Source organism: Euleptes europaea, chromosome 5 (assembly GCF_029931775.1).
Source record: "Euleptes europaea isolate rEulEur1 chromosome 5, rEulEur1.hap1, whole genome shotgun sequence".
Classification (NCBI taxonomy): Eukaryota; Metazoa; Chordata; class Lepidosauria; order Squamata; family Sphaerodactylidae; genus Euleptes; species Euleptes europaea.
Genome location: NC_079316.1, coordinates 70,533,434 through 70,546,961, shown reverse-complemented (window position 1 = coordinate 70,546,961; position 13,528 = coordinate 70,533,434). Strand labels below are relative to the sequence as shown.

Sequence of the window (13,528 nt, the reverse complement as noted above, 5' to 3'; positions counted from 1 at the left end):
GAGAGGCAGGACTTTTGAGGCTGATTGCCACACTTGGTTATCCATGTACGTGAACAGCAGATCCTTGCAGAAAGCAGCAAAAAAAGAAAACGAACAAACAAACTAAAAATGGACTCATGGGTTGAAGTGTGCTTGTCAAAGTGAACCCTTTAGTGTCAAAACCCACTAAAGCTTCACTGACAACAAGAATTTGTTCATGTTTTTGCCCTATGCAAGTTCCAACAGTAACAGTCTATCCCATTTTCATCCCATCTTCTCCAAGGAACCTAATTATGCTGACATAAGTGGTTCTCCCCTCTTCCATTTTATTCCATCATCCCTGCAACATGGGTTATTGCTGAGAGAGAGTGACTGGTCCAGAGTCACCAAGCGAACTTCACAGCTCAATGGGAATGTCAGGAGCCAGTGTGGTGTAGTGGTTAAGAGGGGTGGTTTGGAGCTGTGGACTCTGATCTGGAGAACCGGGTTTGATTCCCCACTCCTCCCCATGAGCGGCGGAGGCTAATCTGGTGAACTGGGTTTGTTTCCCCACTCCTACACATGAAGCCAGCTGGGTGACCTTGGGCAAATTACAGCTCTGTTAGAGCTCTCTCAGCCCTGCCTACCTCACAGGGTGTCTGTTGTGGGGAGGGGAAGGTGATTGTAAGCCAGCTTGATTCTTCCTTAAGTGGTAGAGAAAGTCGTAATTTAAAAACCAACTCTTCTTCTTCTTCAACCTGTGTCCAACCCTCTAATTACTATAACACATAAGTTCTCTGAAACCAACATTTGCTAAAAAAATTGCTAAGAAGTGGTCAAATCATGTGAGCAGCTCAGTGAGGGAACATGAATTCACACAATGCTTCTTTTCACAAACGGATTAGTTGTGGTCTTGCAATAGCTTGTGGCTCTCATGATTCAGTTACCAGAGTACATTGCTTGCAGGAGCACTCCCTCCCACCCCCCACGCTGCTGAAGTTGGCTGCTGGGAATATTGCTGGAGTCATATACAGTTTTAAAAGAAATCTTACCTGGTATGAATTTCTCAACCTGGAGTTGGCAAATCTTACCTGGTGTGGTTCCACGCCCATTTCTCTTAATGCTGACTGGAAAAACATTTTGGCTGGCTTCCCCACCACTTCAGCTTGAATGTCACAGGCATACTAGGAGACAGGACAAAATTAAAAATTAAGATGCATGTGCTAAGGTAGCATAGAGTGCAGTTGTTTTCAGTCCTTTCTTTCCAGTACTGGGTGCATTTGCAATTTTTCTTATAGAAAAAGATATTTATACTTATAGCTAAAGATATGTATACTTTTAAGTTCCACAAATATGCCAAATAGTGCAATTGTATGCATTAACTAACCTATAAATGACGCATTTATTTTGCTAAAGCAGTAAAATAAGTTCAGGCTTGATAAAATTTCCCCCTAAATTTGTGGTGGGGGTTCCAAGACAAAAATGGGTTTTCCCCCTTTCAGTTTCTAAATTTCCAGAAATTTTACACCTCAAGGTATGCAATAGCAAAGGGCTCTTCCAACAGCCATAACACCTACCCAGAAGAAGTCATGAAACCTTCTCAGTTTTTATGATTAAAAGGTTTTCCCACCCCACAACTTCTTGCTCAATCCCAAGTTTTAAGTACATATTCTAAATGTTTAGGTTATTAGATTAAGATAATCAAAACCAGATTAAATTATACTACTTTTCACTATAGTTAGCTATAATCCTCTCCAAATTAAACATCAAACCACAAAACAAGGAAAAAAAACTTCACAAAAAAGAACACATGCAACTTCCCTTATAAATCCTGTAGCTACTTTTTTGCCTAACTAGCATGGATGTGTAAATCTGTACATCATGATTATGTAGAGAGAAAACAGATATTTCTACAAACTTTGGAGACCCACCAGGTTTGCAGAAAAATGTGAAAACAGTAAAATAAAAAAGGGGAGGGTAAATCGTGGGTCCCCTGTTTGTAATCATGAATTACTAACATTTCCCTCTGAATGATAAAATACCTCTAGTGCCTTCATATATACTCCAACATCGAGCGTCAAGCCATCAGTTTCTTTATAATAGCGCCTGGAAATGAAAAATTTCTCATTAGATTAAAAAGTATTAACTCTTCTTCCTTATTCTGTTTAAAACTTACAGTTCAAAGATAAGCAGACTTATGCTCACCGAAGTGCTCTACAGTCAATGGGCTTACAAGGATGTAACTGCTTAGGAAAACACTGTTAGTTGGTTTCCCCATGAGATTCTATTCACACTAAATAAGAACATACTTGTTTTGTTATGAAAAAGCAGTATAGTTGACAACACAATGCAGAGGTAGAAGCAGAATGCAAAACCCAAATAAGACTAGGCAGACAGAATAAAATGTCACCAACAGGTAGGGTTGCCAACTGCCAGGTAGTGTTAATGTTGCCAGGTCCCTCTTCGCAACTGGTGGGAGATTTGGGGGATGGAGCCTGAAGACAGCAGGGTTTGGGGAGGGAAGGGACTTCAATGCCATAAACTTCAGTTGCCAAAGCGGCCATTTTTCTCCAGGTGATCTGATCTCTATCAGCTGGAGATCAGTTGAATTAGCAGGAGATATCCTGCTACTACCTGACAGTTGGCAACCCTATCCCATGTGCTCAGTTATGGTTTTATTATCTTTGTTATACTGATACTTGTTGGAAGCTGCCCTGAGCCCGGCTTTGGCCGGGGATGAGGGCAGGATAAAATGAACAATAAAATTAACAATAACCATAATATTTTTTCACACAATGCATAGTTAAATTGTGGAACTCCCTGCCCCAGGATGTGGTGATGGTTGCCAACTTGGAAGGCTTTAAGAGGGGAGTGGACATATTCATGGAGGAAAGGGGTATTCATGGCTATTAGTTCAAATGGATACTAGGTGCGGTGGAACACAGGCAGGATGGTGCTGCTGCAGTCATCTTGTTTGTGGGCTTCCTAGAGGCACCTGGTTGGCCACTGTGTGAACAGACTGCTGGACTTGATGGGCCGTGGTCTGATCCAGTAGGGCCTTTCTTATGTTCTTAAAACAACAATAATTAACCGGGCTATCTGCCAACCCTCAGCTGGTTCATGGGAGGAAATAGGCCTGCTGAAGGGGGAGAAGCAATCCATGTGCACGGTGCGATGATGTCACTATCTGGGTTTACCCTGGTAGTGCCGGCATCACGACATGGGCACTCTAGCTTTATCCCCCCAAAACTCTATGCTTTCCATAGAGCTTTCCATAGAGTTTTTGGAGGACAGTGCTAGAGTGTCCCGCGCGATGCCGTCACTTCCAGGGTAAACCCAGATAGTGACATCATTGTGCTGCATGCGGGGATCGCGCCACCCCCAGTACCGCCTCCATGAAGCTCCCACTGGTGGCTAAGGGGGACCTGGCAACCCTAGTTGCAGCTCTGATAGTGGATCGCACCACTGAATCCAACCAAATATTGGTAAAGTGGTTTAAGGTTTGCCACAAAGCTGACAGACAATTCTAATCATGTTTCTTTGGAAGTTTTTATTTTAGGAGGGCCTAGGTCGAGACTACCATGCTTAGCAATACAGACTTATAAAAGGCCTTTTGTTAAAGAATGTTCGGTTTCTTCTTCAAGTTCAGGATATTATGCAGTACCCTTATCTCTTTTTAATAAAAACAGCAGCTACCTACTCCAAGTGTTTTCTTTAAAGTATGAATAAAAGTCCCCAGACAAAGATCCAGAGAACAAAAAAAATGTGTAGGATGAGCAGTCAGATAAGATTTTATGCTTTATCCTTCTGCCATTTTCGATTATTCAGCACAGCCTCTCTTTAAAATGACCACTTGACCTTTGCTAGAACAGCCATTAACCTTCTATAGTCTAGCGTAAACAGCTTAATTTTCTGACAGTGGCATGACAGAAGAAATTACAAAGCCAATTCCCACTCTCGGCCCAAAACAGATGCTAAATGTAAATCACTCCGTTTTCAGGAGGAGAGCATTCTGCTCCAATAACTCCAGTGCTCCAGATTTCTCGAGAGCAAATTAAAACTTTTAGCAGAAATTAATGTGACTTCTCTCAAAGTGAATTGGGAGACGTGAACACTAGTTACACATGCATGTGCACACTTTATATATAAATCTACACATGAGGAAGAGCAAAATGCATCTCAGTGGTACTGCTACTAAATGTTTTAACTAGGTTGCCAGGTCGCTCTTCGTCACTGATGGGAGGTTTTTGGGGCGGAGCCTGAGGAAAGCGGGGTTTGGGGAGGGGAGGGACTTCCATGCCATACAGTCCAATTGCCAAAGCAGCCATTTTCTCCAGGTGAACTGATCTCCCGGCTGGAGATCAGTTGTAATAGCAGGAGATCTCCAGCTAGTATCTGGAAGTTGGCAATCCTAGTTTTAATAGACGTTTGATTTAAATCAAGGCAAAAAATAATATCACTGTTGTTCACAGGGCAGCATAATGTAGACTTGTATATATCTTACAAACTTAGTATGCAGTCTGTATCTCCAATAGGCACTACCCAGGCCCCATTCCTTGTCCATTATAGCTCCCATTTTGCAGAACAGGCTTTCCAAGAAGGTAAGGAGATGATTATCTGGGGTTTTATTCTGTATGTTTTAAATTGGGATGTTTTTAATTTTATTTGTAGCCCACCTTGAGCCATGAGTAAAGTTGGGATATAAATATTTTAATAAAAAAACTAATTTCATTCAAGTAAGCTTTAGTCTGTTCCCTTCTTATATTAAATCTAGGCAATGTAAATTCACAGTAGCGCTCATTTACTGCCATTGAACTAACTCTATCTAAACTCAGACCTAGGTTTTCAGCTATAAGAAGAAGATGAAGATCACCTTCCCTTCCCCTCCCCACAACAGACATCCTGTGAGGTAGGTGGGGCTGAGAGAGTTCTAAGAGAGCTGTGACTAGTCCAAGGTCACCCAGCTGGCTTCATGTGTAGGAGTGGGGAAACCAACTGGTTCACCAGATTAGAGTCCACCGCTCATGAGGAGGAGTGGGGAATCAAGCCGGTTCTCCAGATTAGAGTCCACCGCTCCAAACCACCGCTCTTAACCACTACACCACGCTGGCTTTCTTGGCCAGCGTGGTGTAGCGCAGTAACTTGCAGTACCAAGAATAAAACAAAATCTAATACATAAGTGCATTTAAGGCTATAATCATTAACACATTCAATAGATCCACTGAATTCAACAGGTTTTACTTCCAAGTAAACATGGTTGGGCTCCATCTGAGAATGTGTTATATCCTACTGATCTGAATGTACCTTAGAGCCCAATTCGAAACATGCTTACTCACTGAGTCCAGTGGAGATAACTTCCTAAACGGTTACGCCTTAATGTGTAAGTAAATTAAGCAGTCATGGGATTAAGAGGACAGGTCCTTTTATGGATTAAAAATTGACTAAATGGAAGGAAGCAGAGAGTAGGAATAAATGGACAGTTTTTGCAATGGAGGGAGGTAAGCAGTAGGGTCCCACAAGAACTGATATTGGGGCTGGAGCTATTTAATTTGTTCATAAATGATCTGCAACTGGGGGGGGGAGTGTAGGGGCCATGTTTGCAGACGACACCAAATTATTTAGTATGGTGGAAACCAGGGCCAACTGCAAAGAGCTATAAGAGGAAATCTGGTGAGTGGGCAACAATTTCGCAAATGAAGTTCAATGTAGGGAAGTGTAAGGTGATGCAAACTGGAACAAAAAATCCCAACTTTAAGTACATGCTAATGGAGTCTGAACTTGCTGAGACAGATTGTCAGGGGAAAAGACCTTGAGATCACAGTGGATGACTCAATGAAAATGTCAACCCAGTGTGCTGCAGCAGTGAAAAAGGCAAACTCTGTGTTAAGAACATAAGAAAGGCCCTGCTGGATCAGACCAAGGCCAATCAAGTCCAGCAGTCTGTTCACACAGTGGCCAGCCAGGTGCCTCTAGGAAGCCACAAACAAGACGACTGCAGCAGCACCATCCTGCCTGTGTTCCACCGCACCCAATATAATAGGCATGCTCCTCTGATACTAGAGAGGATAGGTATGCAGCATGACTAGTATCCATTCTAACTAATAGCCATGAATACCCCCATGAATATGTCCACTCCCCTCTTAAAGCCCTCCAAGCTGGCAGTCATCACCACATCCTGGGGCAGGGAGTTCCACAATTTAACTATGCGTTGTGTGAAAAAATACTTCCTTTTATCTGTTTTGAATCTCTCTTCCTCCAGCTTCAGCAGATGATTCTGCGTTCTAGTATTATGGGAGAGGGAGAAAAACTTATCCCTGTCCACCCTCTCCAAACCATGCATAATTTTATAGACCTCTATCATGTCTCCCCTTAGCCGCCTTCTTTCCAAGCTAAACAACCCTAAGCGTCTTAACCGCTCCCCATAGGACAGTTGCTCTAGTCCCCTAATCATTTTGGTTGCTCTTTTCTGCACCTTCTCAAGCTCTGTAATATCCTTTTTTAGGTGTGGTGATCAGAACTGTACACAGTATTCCAAGTGTGGTCTCACCATAGATTTGTACAAGGGCAGTATGATATCAGCTTTTTTATTCTCTATTCCTCATCTAATTATGGTCAGCATGGTATTTGCCTTTTTTACAGCAGCCGCACACTGGGTTGACATCTTCATTGAGCTATTCACTACCACCCCAAGATCCCCTTCTTGGTCTGTCGCTGCCAGCACAGATCCCATCAATGTATATGTGAAGTTGGGGATGACTAGGAAAGGGATTGAAAATAAAACAGCCAATATTATAATGCCCCTGCATAGATCTACAGTGCAGCCTCATTTGGAATATGGTGAGCAGGTTTGATCAAAAAGGACATAGCAGAGCTGTCAAAAGTACAGAAGAGGGCAACCAAGACAATTAAGGGGCTGGAGCACCTTTCCCATGAGGAAAGGTTAAAGAGTCTGGGACTTTTCAGTTTAGAAAAGAGATGATTAAGAGGAGACATGATAGAGGTTTATAAAATGATGCATAAGGTTTAGAATGCAGACAGAGAGAACTTTTCCCTCCTCCCAAAATACTGTAACTTGAGAGCATCCAATGAAGTTGGTGAGCAAGCGATTCAGAATGGACAAAAAGATATCTTTCCTCAACAAGTGGTTAAAACGTGGAATTCCAGGTGTAGTGATGGTCACAGACATAGATAGCTTTAAAATGAGATTAGACAGATTCATGAAGGATAGGTCTATCAGCAGCCACTAGCCATGGTGACTAAAGGGAACCTCCACATTGAGATAATTCACAGTGGGTAGCCGTGTTAGTCTGTCTGCAGTAGTAGAAAAGAGCAAGAGTCCAGTAGCACCTTAAAGACTAACAAAAATATTTTCTGGCAGGGTATGAGCTTTCTGAAGAATCTGAAGAAGTGAGCTGTGGCTCACGAAAGCTCATACCCTGCCAGAAAATATTTTTGTTAGTCTTTAAGGTGCTACTGGACTCTTGCTCTTTTCCACATTCAGAGGCAGTAAACCTTTGAATACCATGACCAGGAGGCAACATAACAGGAAGGCTTCAGCCTCTATGTCCTTTTCGTGGCCCTCCAGAGTAACTGACTGGCCACTGTGTGAGACAGGATGCTGGGCTAGTTGGACCAGTGGTCTGATACAGCAGGGATCTTCTTGGGTTCTTATGTGTGCTGCAATGATCTCAGAATGTACTTGCTATCAGTAGAATCTATTATTAAGGGCCACTCAGGCCTATACAAATTGAAATTTGAGCTCTAAAAATCTAAAATATCTGTTCGTAGTATTAAATCTCTTTGTAGTACTTTAACCCCAATGATATCTACCAAGTATGTCACACACAGCCTGCTTCATAGTCCAGCACCTCACTAGTATCTAGGGTTGCCAACCTCCAGGTAGTAGCTGGAGATCTCCTGCTATTACAACTGATCTCCAGCCGACAGAGATCAATTCACCTGGAGAAAATGGCCACTTTGGCAATTGGATTCTATGGCATTGAAGTCCCTCCCCTCCCCAAATCCCACCCTCCTCAGGCTCTGCCCCAAAAATCTCCCACCAGTGGCAAAGAGGGACCTGGCAACCCTACTAGTATCCCTCAAACCTAAAAAGAAAACCCCCATTTTAGCCACTGTATCCCATATGCAAAGAAAGTACACAAAGGCTACAGTTTGACATCATGGTTAGGGTTGCCAACTGCCAGGGGGGTGGCTGGAGATCTCCAGCTATTAGAACTAATCTCCAGTCAACAGAGATCAATTCACTTGGAGAAAATGGCCACTTTGGAAGGTGTATAGCATTATATCCCATTGAAGTCCCTCCCCTCTCCAAACCCCACCCTCCCCAGGCTGCACCCCCCAAATCTCCCAAGTATTTCTCAACTGGGAGCTAGCAACCATAATCATTATAAATAATGGGTTGATTAAACCTAGGTGTGTTATGGCACAGCATCACTTTTTTCTATGGGGGAAAAGACCCCATTTACTTTGTTTGCTTTTTTAAAAAGGCTTTTTTAAGCTTTGCGGCGGCCAGGGAACCTCTTTGGAGGCGCTGTGGTGGTTATGATGTCTCCAGCTGCCGCAAGGCTCAGGAATGAGCTGACAGAAAGCTTTCATGGTAGAACCCTCTAATCCAAACCCCAAATCTGCCACATCCTAGTCTGAAACCCTAGCAACTACACCACACTGGCTCTTCTGTGTTTGATGCTAGTTTGCCTGTTTACCATTATTAGATATTAGCTTGCTTGGTAAAACTTGGATTAATGAAATTAGGACAGCGTTTGCATCTGATAAAAAGCTGCATCGTTCTAATGGACTTCTCCATGCTTCAAATGTTTGGGTGATTTGACAAGGGTGGCATCGCTGTGCTTCCTCAAAGTTAAAGTTTATTATTAAACTTACAGATTAAAATCATGGGGACATAGTGTTTATAAATTAAAACAGAGACTAGTGTAAAGATCAGAACCACAGTAAGGGCCTTTTGGGCTCCTAAAATAAGGTGTGGAGGCCCTTTTTGCCGTGAATTTCCCATAATTAATCAGGGCCTCATACTTTTCATTCCTACATACTATAAACCTGCCATTGCTTCTCTTGTTTCCTCCTAGGGTTGCCAACCTCCAAGTACTAGCTGAAGATCTCCTGCTATTACAACTGACCTCCAGCCGATAGAGATCAGTTCACCTGGAGAAAATATGGCTTTGGCAATTGGATTCTAGGGCATTGAAGTCCCTCCCCAAACCCCGCCCTCCTCAGGCTCCATCCCAAAAACCTCCTGCCAGTGGTGAAGAGGAACCTGGCAACCCTACTTCCTCCACAGATTCTCCACCCTGCCTCATGTTTTTAAAATTGTTACATATATATGATCACATATATGTGATTTAAAAACAGAAACAAAGCGCTACTCCAGTTAACAGAGTTTTATAAAATGACAGAGATAAAGAATAGAGTTCTCAGCAAGTCTTTATTTCAATAGGTGGCCAACCTGGCAAATGAATATGACAAATGAATAGTTTACTCTAAATCCTGATAGCTGGGATAGACAACATACAGCAGACCACAAAGTTGTTTCCGTAGTCTGTTGCACAGTACAACTACAGAGATTTTGTGCTTCCCAATAAAAGGGTGTTTTACATTGGGCGAAAACGCATGGTCGCTTTAGCCTCCTTTATTCCCTGTTTCAGCCAGGATTCAGCCAGGATCGAACGCATGTTCGGCGAAACGCATACGTTCGATCCTGGCTGAATCCCGGCTGGAACAGGAAATAAAGGAAGCTAAGCGACCATGCGTTTTCGCCCATTGTTTCTCCAATCCCTAGATATTGGAAAGATGTGTCGGGTACAATGATGGGTAAATATATTGTCAGGACTGATGGATCCATTCTGGCATCATTCCCCAAAGCCTAATTATTGCATATGCCCATACACTGGATCCCCCTTCTCTGACAAACAGCCTGGAGATTTTGAGCACCCACAAATACTAGAAAAGCAGCCAGAGTACATCAAGAGGGGGGGGGGGCAGAGAAGCAAGTTATACATGCCCCAGTAGAATGAAATCTTCTAGTGATATCCCTGTGTAATAGAATTAGTAACTTACCCCCTTCCCAGAGATATGAGAACCGGATTCTCCAGGCCAATGAGAACTCGAAAGGCTTCATTAAGATTTTTATAAGAGAAGTTGTCTGCCGCATCACCAACCACCACACAGTTGGGGTTTGTTTTATCAATATCAGAAAATTCAGGGATGACATCTGTGGAGGAAACAAACAAACAAAAATCCAATCCTTTCAAGGAACCGTGTTCCAAACGCACTTCCTATTATTGATAGGCAATAGGGTTGCCAACCTCCAGGTACTTTTTGTAGGTATCCCAGTGGAGAACCAGCCAACTATCCTAATGTAGGAAATGATAAGAATGAAATAATAATGCTGGAGATTTGAAAAACAGAGATGAGAATCACTTATTAAGAACTGATTTGGAAGTGGGACTGAAGAATTCGAAATGGCCGTATCCCCTTTAACTTCCAGCATGGAATTCCTCACGGTGGTACCAATCCTTGGGCCATGGTGAAGTTTGAAACTTGAAGACCTATTTTCAATATAAGAGGACATTTAGCCACTTTGGAACTGTATACAAGGATTCACTGTATTGTATATATTAGGATAAGGATAGTATTGTTATTTATGTTAGGATAAGGATAGTATTGTTATTTATGTAATAGAGATCTTATTGTTTATATGTTGTGTAGCACTTAATAGATTTTTGCACCTTGTCATAATTATTCGCTCCTGTGCTGATTTCCAAACCTACCAGGTATAGGCACAGAAGTGTCTCCTTTTCAGTAACCTCCAGGTACTAGCTGGAGATCTCCTGCTATTTCAACTGATCTCCAGCCGACAGAGATCAGTTCACCTGGAGAAAATGGCCGCTTTGGCAATTGGACTCTATGGCATTGAAGTTCCTCCCCTTCCCAAACCCCACCCTCCTCAGGCTATGCCCCAAAACCTCCTGCCAGTGGCGAAGAGGGACCTGGCAACCCTAATAAGCAAATACCAATTTATTATGCTAAGGTACCTCAATAATTATTACAGCTGTACATTCTGACTGGCAATCAAGCTCCACTGTATTTTGCAAGAGAAATCAAAAATACCATGGGGGAAAATGCCACATTGTTCTATGATAACTGTCCAGTCCTAAGGACAGTTAAGGAGAGGAGCATGCCTATAATATTAGGTGCTGTGGAACACAGGCAGGATGCTGCTCCACACATCTTGTTTGTGGGCTTCTTAGAGGTTGGCCACTGTGTGAACAGACTGCTGGACTTGATGGGCCTTGGTCTGATCCGGCATGGCTTTTTATGTTCTTATGTTCTTACACCCTTCTAAACCCATTGACTTTTAATGGACGAAGAAGGGTACAATTCTGTTTTGGACTGCACTATTAGCCTCTCATAAAAACATACTGGAATACCATGGAAAGGATTTTTTTTCTCCCACAAGTTCAAGGCAACCACCACAGTATCTCATAGCTCAATGTAAGCTTGCCACCCATATTATGTTGCCTTCTGAACTCTGCTGATTATCTTCTGTGTAATACACCACCCGATTTCTAAACGTTTTCTTTTGATATTATCTGCCAGTGAAGATAGCAAACATTTGCTGCAGTATTGGTATGATATTATGGTTTATTCCAGTATAGCTCTCAGGATACCTGTATGCTACATGCTCCTTTGTTCACACGGTAAACCAGGCCAAAAGCATCTCAAAATGGAGAGCCCTGATTGTCAGAGAACCTGTCCAATCTAGATATTGTCGCGAGAATTTTCAGTATTGATCATTAGTTTATATTAAAAAATATTAGTAATCTATATTAAAAGAGTTTGGGTTGAAATTGACCACATACATTATCACCTATAGACCTGACTTTTAGCTGACATCAGCTCTAATTAGGCTCTTGACCCTAAAGGGCACAGGAGCTAGTCAACCAAAGCACATTGTGTGCTCCAAATCAAGGCCGTTCAAGCAGGCGGCAAATTGTCTGCCCACTCTAGGAGGAGATTGTTTTGGGAACATGGATGGACAAGACAATCAGATATCAAAACTGACATTGAAAGAATTATTATGGAACAAGATATTTCTAAACAAGTAAGTCATGATTTTCAGAAAACTCATTTCCTAAGAATGTGACAGGGAGGGGTCATTTGGGACCCCCTCTCCTCTCTATAAAGGAACAACCCAAAACCCCAGTTCTTTGTCCTTCCACTGAGAGACCACAGACCCTTTGAATGGTTGCTATATCTGTCTCTCTCTCTGGAAGTGACCCAGGGGCCTCTGTATCTGTTGTCTGTCAATATGTACGTTTGTTAAGTACTGCCATATATGTTAAATATTGCTTTCTCCTTTGCTTCATATTCTTTTTGTAAGTTCAATAAAACTGAATGGTTTACTGCTCATATGGCTTGAATGATGATTAAGAATGACTGTGTAAGAATGTTTCTCTGTATGCAAGGTTCTTTTCTAGCCAGATCTCTCTGGGTTGCTTTTTGGTAAGTGAAGCAGGCAGAGAGGGCCATGCACAACGAACTAAAAGGGGGAGGGAATGTCAAATTCCCGCCACAGATATGAGATGCCAAACAGACAGCAGTAATTCAGAATGTTCCTCTTTTCAGTTATGTTTTGGGTTGAAGTGAAGAAGAAGAGTTGGTTTTTATATGCCAATTTTCTGTGACATGTCAAAGATTAGTGACACAAACACCAACTAACACCATCTATTTTTTATCCCCCCCTTCAATCAAAATCAATCAGATCTTTCATTTGCAGCTACATAACTTGAGGCAACCATCTATTAAGAGATCAACAGAAGCCCTCTTCACTCAACCATTACATATACCATGTCAAGTCTGAAAATGAGGGGTCCCATAATTTAACATAAATATAGCTAACATAAAAACTTGTATAAGAGCTAGCATTCATGCAGTATTATAACAGCTAGGTTGTAAAGCAGTTCTCATGCTTCAGCAAGAGATTTTGAAATTTCGTGCACAAGTCGAAGAACATCTATGAATTTAGGTTCTTTCTGTTGCAAGGTACTAAACAGCTTACCCAGGCAAGGAACAGCATCTTCAAATCAAGTTCAAAGAACTGAAGCTGATTCTAAATTATACTCAGTGGCACCAGAAATATTTTTGCTGAATGCAAGAGTGCAACAGCGCCTTATCTAATTTACCCACTCACACTATGCTTGACTGCAAATGAGTACATGGTATTAAAGATTCACCAACCATCATGTACAAGAAGGTATGGCCTCAAGTTACGTTCCTTAAGAATGCAGCATACTGCTGGTGCTGGAGCAGTGACTTCATTTACCGCAATGTCAAAGCCCAATCGTTGCAACTTCTCCACAAACTTCTCACGTGTCGCTTGAGTTTCATTGGTGCAAAACCGCAGCTTCAGACCAGATGCCTTGATCCTGTTAGAGTCCAATAGTGAGACATTAAATCAATCAGCTACAGAGTTCAGGATTTAAATGAATGATTCCTTTAAAGCCAATAAATATATGTAAAAGAAGAAAGGGGT

The 13,528-nt window shown here is 42.1% G+C and overlaps 1 protein-coding gene across 1 annotated transcript in view; it reads right to left on the bottom strand.

Annotated features, from left to right (window-relative positions):
- LHPP (phospholysine phosphohistidine inorganic pyrophosphate phosphatase) overlaps window positions 1-13,528 on the bottom strand; it is a 163,191-nt gene that overhangs the window by 128,210 nt on the left and 21,453 nt on the right. Inside the window, exons 2-5 of the mRNA XM_056849907.1 lie at window positions 13,234-13,421; window positions 10,051-10,204; window positions 2,001-2,064; window positions 1,050-1,142 (exon numbers count right to left, since the gene is read on the bottom strand). Coding sequence (XP_056705885.1) covers window positions 1,050-1,142; window positions 2,001-2,064; window positions 10,051-10,204; window positions 13,234-13,421 — 499 coding nt within the window. The remainder of the gene's footprint in view (window positions 1-1,049; window positions 1,143-2,000; window positions 2,065-10,050; window positions 10,205-13,233; window positions 13,422-13,528) is intronic.